Source organism: Nylanderia fulva, unplaced genomic scaffold (genome assembly GCF_048542155.1).
Source record: "Nylanderia fulva isolate GAGA-0341 unplaced genomic scaffold, ASM4854215v1 Scaffold2, whole genome shotgun sequence".
In the NCBI taxonomy this organism is placed as follows: Eukaryota; Metazoa; Arthropoda; class Insecta; order Hymenoptera; family Formicidae; genus Nylanderia; species Nylanderia fulva.
The window spans coordinates 3,189,956-3,207,229 of NW_028190263.1; the positions used below are offsets into that span (position 1 = coordinate 3,189,956).

Consider the following 17,274-nt stretch of genomic DNA (forward strand, 5'->3'; position numbering starts at 1 on the left):
GGCGCGCATGCAATATCGCAAACAAGTCTATACTCTGCTTGTAAAATGATTGTAAAAAGCAGAAACTCTTACCTCGTAATGCTGTCATCTCTTCCTATGTCTCCCGTCGTGACCTTTCCCATAAGATCCCCATCGCTTGCCGTCCTCTCTATCGGACCCTCTTGCAGAATCGTCAGTTCCGGTCTGTCCGGTTGCGCGAGGCTGCCAATTTTGAAAGGGAACTGCTCCTGGCCCTTGCTCAATTTCTTGGAGCCCTCGCTTCCGGTTCTGCTGAGTCGCCTCTCCTTGATATCCCTATCGCCCTCGATCGTCGTCTCCTCGATCGTTCCGCCGTTATCGGAGACCTTGGATAGGTCCAGAAGGATCTCCGGTTTCAGGTTTCTCAGGGAGACTCTGTGGTCCTCGGCGATGTCGGGCTTGCCCTCCGTCAAAGTGCTCTCCGAGGTCGATTTCGCCAATGCGGGTAGCTGCAACGACGACACGTCGACGATTTCCGGCGACGGCGCCCGCGTCAGCCTCGCTTTAACCGTCTCGGTAACGATGGCCACTTCCGGCGGCGAATGAATCTCGACCCTTGTAGCGGCCTCCTCGAAGCGAAGCGCCGATGCCTCTTCGGCAGTGATGATCCTGGCGGTCACCAGCTGGACTTCCGGCAGCAAATCGACCTAGCGCGAGAATTTCATGTTTGTTAAAAATCGAAATAGATAAAAATCAAATAAATTTTGCTCTCTATAGAAGATTGACTCACTTGCTCGCTCGTGTCCTCGAAGAAGATCTCTTGAACGTCTTCTTGGATCCTCACGCCCTTCTTCTCCTCCAACAACGATTCTCTCGAGGACTCTCTCGAGAAAGAGTCTCTCCTTTTTCTCAACGAGCTGGGTCGCTTTGCAGGCTGTTGAACTGTCGTTTCAGGTTGCTGAACGTCTGAAACGGCTGCCGAAGTGCGTGCCAAGATTGGTCGTTGTTTTTTGCTCTCCGAAGGTTCTTTAACGTCCTTCGCTCTTGAGTCTTCTGGAAAATCCCTTGTCATCTCAGATACACTCTTCAGGCTCCCTTTTCTTTTCGCAGACGGGATGGACGGTTCGACTGACGTTGCAATCTCTCCGTCTTTGCTGATAACTGATAAACGTTTGTCTCGTTGCTCGTCCACGACCCCGGGAACCGACGGTCCCGCAGTTTCGAGTCCAGCGCTTACGTCGGGATAAGTCGGTATACTGTGCCTCGTTAAAAATTCTGTCACCCTCTCGATGCACTCTTGCTCCTTCAGGCTCTTCCTCTCTTCCCTCGATCGCCGATAAGTCTCCCCGTCCTTCTTCTTCGGCTCCTCCTTCTCTTTCTCCTCTTTTCGCGGCTCCAATTTCGGCTCCGACGAATCCTCGGCTTTCGAGGATCTTCTTCCCGATTTCTTCGGTCGCTTCCTACCGTCCTCCTTTTCCGTGAACACCTTCTTTCGCGCGCCCTTCTCCGACTTCTCCGACGTGTCCGACTTCTCCAGCGTCTCCCTCGACGTAGACGTACGTCCCTCGGAATCCGCGCTGCTGTGACGTTTCAAGCTCTTCCTGCGCTCTTGCTCCGCTTCCCGTTGCGATCTCGCGGTCATCGTGATCCTGGACGTCTCTTCCGCGCTGGAGACCGCTTCCTCCTGAACGGGAGGCACCCGAGATTCCAACTCCTGGGACGAGTCCTTCTTTAACTTCACCTTCGGCGCTATTTTCTCCACCCTTGCTGTCACGTCCTTCGTGTGTCTGGGTATCCTGGTGGTCTCCACGATTATCGTGCCGCCGTACGACACGATGCTCGTCTCCTCGTGCATCGTTTTCGAAGTCGTCGGATAGAACTCGTGAATAATCTCGACGTCGTTGTCGATGTCGACGTATCTGGCCGGGGTCCGTTTGTCCCGGCGATGAAGCTTCGGGGGTCGACGCGCCGGACTGCAGATCGGGGTCACCGGGGAGGCATCCTTCCAGTTGTCCTCGTCCTCGTCCTCCTCGTCCTCGTCGACCTCCGGTTTGTTCGTTGACCCTTCTGTCAAACCTATACATTTTTTCATATTTTTTTGTATTACACGTGCAGACAAAGTAGCACTTTGTGTGCGTGTTTTCTGTGCGGAAAGCGGCCGATTTCCCACGCCGCCATTTAGCGGCGACGCGGTGAGTGAATAAGCCGCATTCAAAGCCATTGCCCACGGCTTCAGCCGTGGACAATGACTTTGAACACGGCTATTCCCGCACCGTGCCGCCGCAAGATGGCGGCGTGCGATCGGCCACCTCGCGCACAAAGCCACTTTGCCTGCACTTGTAATACAAAATAGTATGTGTATCACGTGCGGATTGACAATTGTTCACTCGTGTGGGGTGGTCCATCCCCCACACTCGTGACCAATTGTCAACTTTCCGCACTTGATACACAATATACTATTTTCAAGCTATATTCGATAGAATCATTATCGAGATGCACTTGCGATAATCCAAGTCACGCGAATCGTCTTTGTGAAATTTCTCGATCTCCATATCCTTGACGAGGATATAAGTCGTGCCGTTATAAATTGACTCGTCATAAATTTGCTCGACTATTAAGATGGGAAGATAGTTTGCGCGCGGAAAGATATCGCATGTTACCGTGCGATGCATTAAAGCGTAGTGCGCTTTTGCATGGCATCTATAAAGGAAGCCCGTCTAATTGCGAGATCCAAATTAATGGTTTCGTATATCTCAGGCTGGAATTGTAATGGCAAATTGCCACGTCACGAGATATACATTGGCGCGGAAGGAGATCTCGCTGCTGTCAGAGGAAGGAAGGGTCGCTCGTATAGAAATCACATCGTAGTGTCTCGCGAAACAAGGCGCGACGTATCCTCGTTCCGGAACAATAGCAATATCCGAAACCTCTGTCCGTGTACTCGGGAAATGTACTCGTTATTGAATGGACCGTGATTTATATATACGACTCTCTATATCTCCTCCTCTCTCTTTTGAAACAATACAACATTGACGAGATCGATAAGAAATATACGACCTCGCGCTGCAGGATTGTAAATTCAATTGAATTCTTATATTAACATGGATTAATTAAATTACATTGCTAATTAATATACAACTAAAAATCTTAATCATAAATACGGCGAACAAAAATTCTAACGATTGTGCGGATATCTTAAATTTTTATCAACTATATTTAATTCGAATTTCGCATTAAAAATTTGATAAAATTCGTCAAGATGTACCTGATCTCGAGGAAAGCAAGTCTTCAAGCTCGGCTACACGATCGGTCGTCTCGCTCTCATTGGGAAAACTTTTGCTCCGTTTGATCTTCGGTGTCACTTTTTGCTATAGAAATGAGCAGCGCAGAAAATGGGCAAAAAAGACAAGAGTTAAACAGATGGTGTAAACATCGACATGGATTCTACAATTTCGCATTAAATTTTATAAGATAACTAGCGTACAAATACTTGGAAAAAATTTACAAATTTTTCAGCCTAAGCTCGATTATAATAATTGAGAGAGTGAGTATTTTTCTTCACAATATTTGTATGCAGATACACAAATATTTCTGATATTTGTAAAGATTTATGCAGATTTATATTTCATTATGATAATATGATATGGAACTTTGGTATAACCGTAATTGATGATATGTTGAAATAGCATAATTTTATTTCTATGCATTTGAGCTGCATTAATCATACATATCTACGAATTTTGATCCATATGGAATTAATTTTAATAAGCGTATTACGTGTTCAAATTTAAATGGGTTGCAAATGTCAAAGATGTATGTACTATAGTAAACACAAATGCAAATATGTCATCGCGAAAATCAATAATCGAGCGAATTCCGCGCTATTGTGTCACGCTATTCAATCTCAATTTTTCTAAAGAGGAAAAATAAGACGAGTTTTATGTATCTAGGTATATGTAAGCGTTACTTAGCAATACGTTTGCTTCGTAATCTCTTCGTTACCGATAATCCAGTTAAGGAAATAGTTTCATACAAATAGGATTGTCTAGAGTCTAGAAGTCCGCGAACGTCGACGATGCAACCTTTTTTTACAATATGTATATGGATTGCGATTCTTGCTCTGTAATGGGCTGGGAAAGAAACAATTTATTAAATATACGTAGAGATGCAACAACGCATCCGGTTAATATCGAGGAAAGCGCGTGCGGATATCAAAATAACTTGTTGTCAATATATCGGGAACGAAGTATCGATTATTGTACAATTATAAGCGGCATCAGAAAAAGGCTTAACTGGAATCATAAAATATGATTTACTGGAGGTTCACTTCTATTTATACGCGCTATTAACTAAATTAGATCGTAAATAAGCATTGGGTACAGTTAGATGATTTGATCGTTGTCGAGGAAGCTAATTCTATATATAATATATTACGATATATTGTCCATAAATGATCTTTCTCTCTGCGCAAATGTGCGAGACAAAAAAATATCGTAGTATCATAAACATTCATATAAAATTTATATACCTTTGATTGACAAAAATTATTCTAAGCTTTGTTTATAATTTTAAATCTCTTTAAAAAAAATATATATATATATATCTTGTTTCGTGATTCTTGTTTATTAAACAAATATCAAAGGAAAATAAAATATGCTAACGTTTGTACATCTAAAGATTACCATATCGTTCGTAGAGAGCAAATTTCAATTTCTCAATCAATTTAATCGTTACGTAACATCTTCGCCGCTTGATTCGTTTCTACTCAAGCCAATCAAGTAATTCGATCAGCGAGTGACAATATTATTAATTCGCTCGAATGATGAAGGAATTATTATTGAATCGCGCGGATAAGACGACGGAGAGGCATTGAGATAAGAATCGTTTCGTACAATTCACATTCGCATAGGAGAGAATCTTGCCTGGAAAACGATCGATTTCTTCGAGACGCATAACGATAAGAGTATCTGTACTCTTGTCAAATCATTAAAACGCAAGATACAGCAAGTAATAATATACGATAGAAATAATATGCGTTTTTATGCAAGCAACCTATTGCAGAGAATTATTGAAAACTTACCTATACGTCACACAGAACTTGATATATTCTATCTCGTGAGATTTTCATCCAATTCATGCAGTTTGTCGCTAACAATGACGGATTTGTGCTGAGTACCAGTTGCGTTACGGAACATCCATAATTATTATTCTAACACAGCCTTATATAATCCAAGTGTTGCTAATGTACAACACCAAATTGCTCCGACAAGTGAATTCAACTGATTCTAATCGATTTCAAACAATTATTTCTATTCAAGTATTTATTTTTGAGTAGATTTATTTTTGATTGTACGCTGCACAAAAATGAAATTAATTGAAGCTTTTATCATAAATAATATTAATAACGTTATTTCATCGTAAGATATAGTGATTTCATAAAATGATGTTTTTTTTAAGGGCGGAGACATATAACGCATGCTGCAAAAATTCTTTGAATAATATTTGTGCGGTGAGATATTTTATATATCTTTTGTTTATATGTATATATATCACGTTCTCTTTCGGTATACATCTCTATATTTCTGATAAAATGTAACAAAGTTAATGGTACAATTTTTCATAACGATCGGGAATTTTTAAATACATCAAGAATGGCGCACAAGGCCGAGCAAAAAAATTACAAAATCGTCAAAATCGTTTAAAATCATGTGTGTTTGAGAGATTTTAGTGAGATATATATATTTATATAAGAATTCCTTATGTAACAGGTAAATATTTTATCGACGTAAAAATCAATAAACACGTCGATTAAGTGTCGAGCATGTTAATTATATCTGTATACGAATCATTATAAGCTCTCGGGAGATTGGCGAAAGGGGCAAAAATCTCGAATAAAAGAATGAAAGGACGGGACAATTCGATTTCGTTTCTTTTTCGTTTCGCATTTTCCTTTAAAGTCACCCGCGTGAAAATAACATATTAGTATTCGCTGTCTGTATATCGCTGCATCTGTTCTCCCTCTCTTTTTAATGAATATATATATATATCTATATATATATATCAATATTATTATTAAATGGGCATAAACGAGGACATAGTGCTTGATCATTGGTAACTTTTTATTTTCTATTTCTGTTTTGGTTTTTTGGTCGGTAAACTGCGGTAAACGTATAACTCGCATCGGAAATGTGCATCCGCCTCGGCGCTTATGCCTCGCTCTGAAAAATAGAAAAAGAAATATCGTGATTAGAGAGACGCGTGTGCATATGTGTGGACATTTGACATATGTGACTTATGGTACTTTCGACAATAGATTCTTCTCACGCGGCATTCTCGCTAGATTCTACGAAGCGCGCTAACGTGTGACTACGGTTCTGTTCTTTTCTCTCACGCATTTCTATATATTATGTCAAAGACGACACGAATGCTCATATCTTGGAAAGACGGGGAGAAAAATGTGCTGCCATAGAGAAAGCGTTTCTAAAAAGAACAGATTTAAATTTACACGTGTGCTTAATATATATGTGTCACACGAAACGCACGATGGGAATAGAGAGGACGAGAGTTTATACAGTCATGTGGTATAACAAGATGTATAAGTGTCGAGATGCAAAGTTTACGCCATATGTGTATTTCTTGATATTTTACATAAAAAGTCTTACATTAAAAATTACATAGAAATTACATGTGGAAAAAGAAAAATTAATTTCATGTGCATTCTCAATTGTGTCAACAAGTATAACAGATTTTTTGTTTCACATATTTTTATATTATCGTATTTTCACACGTAAATATATAAAATTAAAAATTTTTATAAGCGATGTGCACATCTATCCATCTAAATGAACAACATTACGCGACTATCACTTAACTACATCACTTTCTTTTTGTACAAAAAAAAAAAAAAATAGATATATATCGTCTATCACCAACAGACATGGACCAATTTCTCAAACTTTTGCCAAAGTAACGTAAGTCGTAAAGTTTTGTGAGAAAAATATGCGTACAATAAATTTCGAAGTTAAGCCGGACCTCGTTTTCCCAGCGAACGAGTCGAGTTCGTAAAATGTGTATCTATCACAGGCAACAGAGAGTCGGACGGTTTGAAGCATTGAAGAGTATATAGTGAGGCAGAAGTTATATCTCTTGCAGAGTAATAAGAATAATAGCGCGAAAGAGAGATACGCGGGCAAAGAAGTTGCACGAGAGCGCAGTTATGACAGACACACCTGACGCAGGTGCTTCGATAAGAACAAGCGCGACTTACGTAATAATCGTCGTACTGCCATATGCTGCGATAAACGTGCAGAGAATTGTATATTCGTAAATTGTCAACTTTCGTCATCGCCCGTCACGAGGGAAACGTGAAAACTTACGCGAACTTACTTTTCACCCTTCTCGATTCTCCTTGCGAAATAAATCAACGAAAACTTTGACAAGAATTCGCGTACACGATCTCGAAAAAGTTGGATTCGTTGCAACTTATTATAATATAAGAACACAAGTACAATTCTTGCAACGCTATATAAGAGCCAATAACAATACTTAGTAATTTATTACAATTTTACAAATATATTTCTGATTCGATTTCTCTGAAATGTATCGCTACTTTTTCTATATTTGTCTTTCTTTTCTACGCTGTCAATTTGTCGAGCTATAGAGTTTACAATGAAAAGTTTTCACGCTTTTCACGCTATGTTTACAACGGGATTACGATGTATTTGTCGCATGATGCGAAGAACGTGGATGTATAATCTCTCTGTTCTCGAGAGACGCAATAGCCAATCTGATAGAAAGCTTAAAAGCGTAGGATGTTATCAGCGAATGTCTTAAAAGTGATCTGTGAGTTTGAATTTTAAAGTATAATCGCCCAATGTTTACTTTAACGTAACGCATGGATCTGTGTGTATGTGTGAATTCGTCAGAAAAATAAATTAATAACTGAACATTGGATGTATTGAAATATATTTAGCCTGCTGAAGCAACAAGAAAATTGCGAGCATGCTGTAACACATTAGGTAGCTCTAGAAGGTGACTCGTTCTTAATTTGCAAGAGCAGAGCGACTATGAAAACTTGACTATTCAGATCCAAAACGAGAATGGACGAAAGGACCGGTCGAGAAATTTGACATCGTGCATCCCGGAAGTAAGTCTAAGATTGCGTTTTAGCATTCGCGTCAGCGGAAGAGAAGAACTTTTACGGGTTAATTGTTATATGCGTATGTGCGAAGATCTCGCGTTATTAATTAACATTTTATGCAGCTGCGCAAATAAAGCTCGCAACAGACACTACGCACACAGTGAGGAAAGGAATAGAGTAACAACAACGCTAACAATAGCGGCACATCGAAACAATAATAATAATAATCAAATCAATAAATAAGTGAAAATGATAATAAAACGGTGAGATATTGAATCATATAAGAATAATAACGTTAATAATAATGAGACACAATAAGAATAATTAATAATCGTGATTTTCGCGTGCCTTCGAGACTCGGCTTTCAAAGATAATAACAAGAGCTTCACGTTCTAAGCGGTGAAGAAAAAAGGAAGCCTGGAGGAGAATCGATTTATTACGTAACTTGCGGCTCGGATATCCCAGCGGCTACCACATCGAGGCTTATGTACCATCCGTTCGCCCTGTTCGAGTATCGGGAAGGCGGTCGGAAGAGTTCAGGTATAAACAGGTTGCGAGTAAGTAGTAAACGTACGTATCGATCCCCATACGAGCCTCTTGATAATAGTGAAGAAAGGTGCCAGTGAGTAGACAGTAGTGGAATGGTAGTAGAGCTCTACAAAAAGGCGAAAAGTTTGACAGTACGAGCTTGCTTGGAGAGTTCGATTAAAAATTGTTGTAAAGAGATATTGTTTTGTGAAGAAACACCAAAAGGAAAAGGCGACACAATCGGAAGAAGAAAGTAATAAAAAAAAAAAAAAAAATAATAAGAGAGACTTATATCATTCAACTTGATCTTTTTACTTGCCTCGTTATACGTTTTCTCGACTTTTCTTTTGTCTTTTCTTTTCCCCTCTTTTTTCACTCTTTTTCTATTATTATTTTTTTTTTTATTATTATATTCTCTCACTCCTACTTTGCCGCCGGCTTGAGTCATTCTTTCTCTTCCTTTCGCACCTTTAAAACTCTTTCACACTCGGATTGTTCCCGTCTCAATCTCTCTCTCATTCACTCTTCGCCATTTGTCTCTCCCTTTTTCTTTAATTTCAAATTCTCACCCTCTTTCTCACATTCGCATTCAGATATTTCACGTTCACATTTCCTATTTCTTTATTTCTGACATTATCTCTTTTCTCTTTCACATCTGTATCTCTACTTATTTAAGAGAGAAAAGCTATTTTCTCTAAACGTCAAAACTATTATTTTTCTCGCTCTCTCTCTCATTCACTCCTACTCGTCCGACTGCAAAGAGACAAATGGCAAATATAATATATATATATGTGTGTATAAGAAATAGAATTCCTTCGAAAACGAATTTGCAGCTTGCTAAACAAAGATCACTAGTACGATTGTGTGTGTCGTGAGTTCGGAAGAATTTGGAAGTATGTGAGAGAAGTCAGTCTTATGCAATAAAGTTGTTTTGTTCAGCTACTCTCTACCAGGCAACTTTCATTCACTATTACAATCGTTTTGTTCTGTACTTACTTAGTTTGATGATCGGCAATATAAACCCATCCGCGAAAGGGTAAACACCGAGTGCTATTATCGAAAATCTCTCTTTCGCACCGTCTCTCTCTCTCTCTTTCGCTCGCTCTCTCTCTCTCTCTCTCTCCCTCTCATATCCCTTTCTCTCTCTCTCCCCTGTTATTTCGTTCATCGCATCTTTATTCGTTCTCCATTCCCTTTGCAGCGCTGACGATGCAACGCCGAATCGGAGATACCATTCGTACACTTCTCACGTTCGCCAAATGCTCGATCTTTCTTTCTTTTTTTCCCTTTCTTCCCGAATCTTTCATCGCATAAAAATAGGACACCTATCGGAAACTCGTCGGCTATCAGGACTGAATTACTTTATACAGGAGCAGAGCACGGGATTATCAATTATACCGGCTGAATCATTTATAACTGTCTGTATAATATAAAAGAAATGTTAATGACAGGCTTTTTAGATCCTTGAATTTCTTACAAGATTTTTTACTTTGAGATTGCACACATTTTCAGATATATTCTATAAAAATCTAAAACAAATTGATTTTTACAAATGTAAAAATTGCAAAGCTCTAATAAAATATATCGTTTTCTTCAAGATTTGTCAACCGTTCTCCTCGCATCTCAAGTATATAAAAGGCATTATTGCGTTATCGCAACTTTGTTGTCACTTTAACACACTTCAACACAATTCGAATCTCCTGCTCCGCAATTCGGAATGAACGAATCACGCGCGAAGGGATTTCCAAAATTGGATCTCCCTCTCGACTTTAGTTTCTCCGCACGAGAGAGAGAGAGAGAGACGAGCTTACTCTCCCTGCTTAAACTGGGGCGCATCCCGAGGGAGATGCGCGTGATCCCCTACGCCAGGAGTCGGAACGAGACCAAGCGAGAAAAGGTTTGCCCGTCAAAGATACACTGTTCGACTGGTATATCTCATCGGGAAAGAGTATCGCATAAATCATTCAAACGTTTGACTGTGCCTCGGAATATCGCCGAGGGCGGCCCGTTCGTACGCTCATAAAGTATCAGGCTTCGCCGTTTTTATTCGGCCGTTTTATGGATGTTCCGCTTGCAACGGTACGAACGCGGCGTAAAAAAACTGTACAGGTATACATAAGTATATATACGTAAGTATATGTAGATATATATATATATATATATATATATATATATACATATATATATTAATGTTAAAGTATATTAAAAATGAAGTATATGTGCCACGCGCGCAAACGAGCTGAAATGAAAAGCAAACGGTTAAAAATCAATGGCGACACAAGCACAGATGACGACGAATGTAGGGAAATTGACGAATACATATTTACAGAACCGGAATGAATGAGGACAGGGTGCTGGCGAGAATGGATAATGACAAACGAAATAAAACAACATATACGGTATTCTATTAACTTGCATCGTATGGTAAAATTTTATTCGACGTATAAATTGCTATAAATTTTTGACACATCCATCGATCAAGATGTATCAATTTCTATTCAATTTATGTATTTAATTTTTATTTTGCTTCTTTCGCAAATAAGTACCTCTCGCTCCTCATATTAATGCATATGAATGAGGTACAATATTTGCGAAAGTTAAAGCGAGATATTATAACTATTGACAATCGCATAGGAATAAACAAAAACATTGTAGTCTTACGCGATTGTCAAAAACGATGCGCTTTTCGCGTTGTGCCGTGATTACGGAATAAAAACTCAATGATAATGACGGGGAACACAATAAAAGATAATCAACTTAAAAACACACAGATTAATACAGTTTGGGATGCAAAGCATATTTAACGCGTTCTGCTGCTCTGCGATAGGTGCATGAATATTGATGTACGCGTCGCTTTTAAAAATTTGGCGAAATAAAATTATCCCTACGATAAATATTAACAGCATATTTAAAATAAACTATAATATACTTAATCCATATTAAAATCTGCAGTTCGCAAAAATATTATTACAAAAATAGTGTGAATTTAAACTTAAAAAAATTCAGTCACACACATTGTGTAAGTATATAAAAATAATACTTATATAATAGTATAGCTGAAAAAGTAACGTAAGAATAATTATAAAATATAATTATGCTATATAAATATACATATGCTATATAAATGGGATGACAATGGACTTAACATAAACGAACTACGTCATGCTGGCTTATAAAGTAAATTTTCTGCGAATTACGATAGCACTAAAAAATTCAACATGATCCAACATTTTGTTGTTCCACATAAATATATTAAATTTGTGCTTTGGTGTCTTATATGAAGCAATCGCACAAAAATGGCAAATATTAAAATATCCTTTAACGCCATGCCAACGCCAATTATTTTCTCCGAAGTTCACTATGCCGATTTTCTTCGAACATTAAACTTATATGTGTACGCGCAATAAATACACAGAAAATAATTTAAAATTTTCATGATTTCCAACACAAAAGACGGGACATGTTTCATGCTCATTACTCGACATACTTAAACACGTATATATAATGTCATATTTAGTATGTATATATATATATATATGAAATGTAGCGGCGATAATTTAATTTTTATGGACGGAATTTTGTTAGGAAATACATATTCAGATTTGTGCGCATATCTATTTGATGATTCTATGAGAGAAATGTTAAAAAAAAATGTGAAAACACAATTATCCTCGACTAACTAAACTAAACGATTGCACGAATTTGACTGTGCGTATGTCGACCGTCTCGAAGACACGCGAATCGCGGTGAAATTTAGCGGAGGCAAGAGCCTTGAGCCTATCCTGATTAGAGCGACCTAATTAAAAACTCTCAGACTTGACGAGGTTGTGCTGATGCTTCAGACCCTCGATCAAATCCATATGCGGCGGCTCGGTCACGTTAATCTTACGCTCGCGAAAATACTCCCGCCTCTGTTTATGGCTATCTACGATCGAGGAAACGGTCGCCACGTCTCTATCTTTCGTAGCCTCAATTCGATCGTCCTGATCGCTCACCTGGACAATACTGTCTGGTATTGGCAGCGGCTTGGCCACGCCGATGCGAACGGTCCCCTTCGGGGCGCCTTTGAGGGCCTGGACGGCCTGGTCCAATGTTGCGTTCTCTAATCCGATGTCGTTCACAAACAGAAGCCGATCGCCCGGTATTAACTGCCCATCGACTTGTGCCACCCCGCCGGGCACGAGCGATCGTATTACTATCACAGTTTCGTTGGGGTTCATTGGATCCTAGAACCGGGACGAACGGAAAAGGAAAATTCGATGATTATTAAAATTCATCATTTCTTCTCTGTCGAAATTGTGCGAGGAGAGTTCCGGGCAAAAAAAAGACAATTTCGCACCTGATAATCCAAAATGGAGAACCCAAGGCCCCTCTCTCCTTTAACCAATTCGATAATTTGCGGTTCGGAACTCCACATCGCCAGACCGGTCAGCGGTTCCAACGAGCGCGATTTCATTTTGTTTAGACTCGCGTCGGTCACAGTGGCCGTGGTCGTCGTCGAGGCCAAGGAACCGTCCGACTTCGCTTTCACGAGACGATCCATTGTAGGTAACAAGTTCTGCAGAGACCCGCCGAGGATGCTCTACGAGACAACACAAATTTTCGCGGCGGTTCTTTAAAGCGCGACTTAAGGCAACTAGAGTTCTGCACGGGCATTCTGACGATATTCTGACCGCTAAACCCGCCCATCCAGTCAGTGAATCAATGAATAAAGTGCTTAAAAACTCGTTTTGGATAGCGAGCGGGACAACAAATAGCAAGCCCATTTTTTCGAATCAAACAAGTGCAAAGAAATTTTGTTTTTAAATAAAATAAAAACAAAAAAAAACGTATTGTTAAAAGTAGAATTTATTACAATGTAGACATTACATAAAATCGGGAGGATTTAATTGTTGTTATAAACAATGTTGTGGATAACTTGGGTAAGACTCGAATATGGGTAAGGTCTTGGGCGAATCGGATAATTGTCATACAAAATTAGGACGGATACAAATTGGATAGTGAATTACATTTGCAGAACTCTACTGACAACGCGCAACTCCGTAATCTCTGTGTGTATACTCACTCTAGTCTGAAAAGCGGCCTGATGTTGAGCGGTATCGATGGGACAAAGCGGATCCTGCGAGGCGATGTTTCTTCCGCAAACCATACGAACGTGTAAAGGCAACTCTTTCAGCACGCTAACCACTTCCATATGATTGATGCCCAATAAACGGTAGCCGTTTACCTTCAAAAGAGTATGATATCGGTTTCAGACGTGTAGTTCAAGAATGAGGGAGAGAATTCTTGTGGCTCTGTCGAATTTTTTGAAAGGAAAACGCTCTATAGAGCTAGCTTTACTAAGAAAAGATACGGAAATTCGATAACCTCTAGTAACTCGTCGCCGGAGCGCAGTGTCCCATTCCGCCCAACGGGGCCTTCCGGCAAGATCGAACGTATATAATGATGAGGCCTTACTTCCTGGCCATTCTCCACGTCGACCGTTCCCTCTAAACTGATACCGAGACCGCTACCTTCGGCGAATTTCTTCAGCTGGGCGACCTATTCGAATAAAAAGAGAAAAAGAAAAAGAAACGAAAAAGGCATTCTTTCTCTCTCCTCTTCATCCCCTTTGATCTCTCACGATGAAATTGCGCGAGGATACTTACCACTATTTCGGTGTCGGGTCCGACGATCTTCTGCCATTTCGCCTTGATAGCCGCGCGAATTTGAGGTGTAAGCTCGCTCGATGGATCGCTCAACAATGCTTCGACATTGGTCGCCTCGTCCTGTTCATCCGACGTTCTTAAACCTCCTTCTTGCAGAACCGCGCTATCCACAGTGGTATGAGATTCGCCTTCGGGTTCTATTTCGGTGGTGGTCTCGCCATCCTGGGAGAAATGTAAATTTAATAATTTACAATTTTACAATATACGAGAGTATGACCGAATTCTAAATTTATAATTACAAGATTTATACGAATGAGCGCACAAGAGAAAAATTGAAACATGAAACTTTTGAATGAATAAATATATACAAAATTAATCAAACATTTAATTAATATAAAAATACATTTTATTCTATTCTTTTACAAATACGTCTGACTGTCGGATAAAGGAAAAAAAACGTACCGCGCTCATTGGAAAACTGGGTAGGCTCGTAATCGACGGAGAACTCGGCTGAGGTAGTCTCAACTCGCTTGCGGCGATCGCTTGCTGAAGCTGTTCGAACTTTGGTCCACGTAGATATCGCTCCAAGCAAAGATTCACCGTTTGCCCCGTACGCCTTAATACTTCGACGGCTTCGTGATTAGTGTAACCCTGCAGGGAATGTCCGTCCACCTCCACTATACGATCGTTTATTTGAATCATTTTGCTCAAGTCGGCCGCGCTACCCTCGCTAATGCTCTTAACGAAAATGCCAGAGAGCTCCTCTGCAAAAACAAAGCATTTTCTTTTTAACTCTAATCACATTCTACGTGTACATGTAGAGTGGTATTTTTTTCAAAATGCCGAAAACAGTCGGAATAAAAATATTTTCGCCGGATCGCGTCGTGCATTACCTTTCTCGCAAACATATCCAGCGATAGTGATGCCAAGGCCGTAAATATCCTTTGTAAGATTGACCGTGAAACGTTCCATTTCTGGCAGTGAATTAATATCGAGGGGCTCCATGGTGAGCACCGGTAAATCCTGGAGCTGCACCGGAAGTGGCACCGCCGGTATAACTGGCATCGCTCCAATTGGCATTGGGTTGCGTACCACGTCCATGATGAGACTGGGTCTTGCCTGAGGCACAGAGAATTGTCTCGTGGTTTCTTCCGATGATGAGGATACGATTCCTCGGTGGGAAACAACGGAAAAGAGGAAAACGAAGGAGAGGAGAAACGGGACTATAACGCGAAATTACGATCGCCATCTCTCTGGGCCGCAACACACTCACGTGCATTTCAATGTCGGATTCCTGCGAGTACATGTAACCGTTGTCGTAGCTCGTGTCACTCCCCTGCACATGTCGCATATTGTAGCTCTCCGGTACGTTGTGCACCAGATGTCTGTCCAACTCGTCCGGATCCCCCAGGATTTTCGTAGGGACGATCGGGGCGTGACTTCCGAGAGCCTGGAGAGATATCGGGAACGAGAAATTTTATGCGTTCCAAAGCGTTGGTTCCTTCTCTTTCCCTCCGAACGGATTTATAAAAATAAATGCAACTTCGGAAATGTCTGATCCCTGTATCGCCCGAGGGTATTTTTTGCAAAGGGATATTTTCCAAGCTTTTGAATTCCCAACCGTGTGAAAATTTCCAATCCATTCCGGTAAATAAAACATTAACTGTAGCCAGCTTTTCCGTAAATCTTGCGGAATTTCTCGCAGAGATTACAACGGGGATTGCGCGTCGTGATATAATAGTAACATTGTGTGTTTTAAGCCTGTATAGAATTGCAAAGCAGCGAGAACCTTCATATTTACTTTATTTTCGCAGTTAAAGGCAAAATTTCTCTCTTTCATCGCAAAATTAATTAATTAATTATTAATTCATATTTACTCTTATGCATTGTAGACGGAAAACAAATTCTCTATTTGTACGATCCACCGAATATTAAAGAATTCGTATTCTCAAAGCGTCTCATTAGCATTTTATTTTCAACGTCCTCTTCTTTTTATTATTTTTACAGGCGTCTGGGATTATCTCGCGCGGATACGAATTTTATCGCACTTTGCTTCGCACCAGCGTGACAGGTCGCGAGGGAACTTTACGAGGACCTCAACAAGTGATATTTACAAGTCGACAAGCATCAGGGGACGGTTTGTCACAACCCTTTAAAAAAAAATTCACCCGGAGAGCGTTTGTGTATTCCGTAGCTGGTGGCAGAGCAGACAGGTCGCTAGCTGTTTAATATTCGCGCGAAGAATGGCAGCCGCGGAGCGGGATATAAATATCGATCAGAGGTGCGATGAAAATTGAAAGACCGCGGCGACTCTGTCTTCTTTTTCTTTCTTTTTTTCCCCCTTTTTTTGGAAACGAGAAAAGTCGAGTGCACTCCGACATTTTCCTCCGTTATTTGCTTTCGCCGAAGGGATGAATAATGAAGTATCCTGTTTCCGCGAATACGCCCACGCATTTAATGCACGCGATTCGATTATTGTAATCGGAGGTTGAATTTAGAACGCATGAAATGAAAGTTGATTCGTCGAACCTTGTGTGTTTTGCCTAACGTATACGTGTCGCTTAACCCTTTGTCGAATGTTAAATGCAGTGCTGTGCTTAGATGATTTTAAAATTAGCTAGATAAAGATGAAGATGATTTTGCTTTAAATATATGTTAGATAAAAGATAAAATTATATAGCGATTCGTCTAGATAACTTCCATATAATATTATTTTTAAGACCGTTTATGTAAAACAGTTATAAAAAAATGTAAATTAAAAAAGGGATATATAAAAGTATATTTATATTTTTATTTGCAAGTTTTTATTGCTTACTGCTTAAGTTCTGCTATTTAAGTATTTTTATGTGCTAACTCTAAACAAAATATCTGAACATTATTACAGATAATTTAATAAGGATACCACTTTTCTAAGATATACATATAGATAATATACATATTTTTAAGATCTATATAAAGATAAGATGACGCCAAACTTTATCTAGATAATCATCTATATAA

The 17,274-nt window shown here is 39.8% G+C and overlaps 1 protein-coding gene and 1 long non-coding RNA gene across 2 annotated transcripts in view; both read right to left on the reverse strand.

Moving 5' to 3' along the window:
* The window catches only part of LOC114945271 (multiple PDZ domain protein), a 101,182-nt gene that overhangs the window by 27,571 nt on the left and 56,337 nt on the right, over positions 1-17,274 (reverse strand). Inside the window, 11 exon segments of the mRNA XM_029321401.2 lie at positions 73-665; positions 749-2,034; positions 3,224-3,326; positions 12,622-12,852; positions 12,966-13,208; positions 13,692-13,853; positions 13,994-14,167; positions 14,275-14,496; positions 14,737-15,038; positions 15,168-15,393; positions 15,548-15,724. Of these exon segments, the coding sequence (XP_029177234.2) occupies positions 73-665; positions 749-2,034; positions 3,224-3,326; positions 12,622-12,852; positions 12,966-13,208; positions 13,692-13,853; positions 13,994-14,167; positions 14,275-14,496; positions 14,737-15,038; positions 15,168-15,393; positions 15,548-15,724 (3,719 nt within the window).
* On the reverse strand, positions 6,060-8,666 carry LOC114945272 (uncharacterized). The gene is made up of 2 exons (XR_003822368.2): positions 6,966-8,666; positions 6,060-6,176 (listed from the first exon to the last, which is right to left on the reverse strand). It is a non-coding gene; the product is annotated as an uncharacterized LOC114945272 (long non-coding RNA).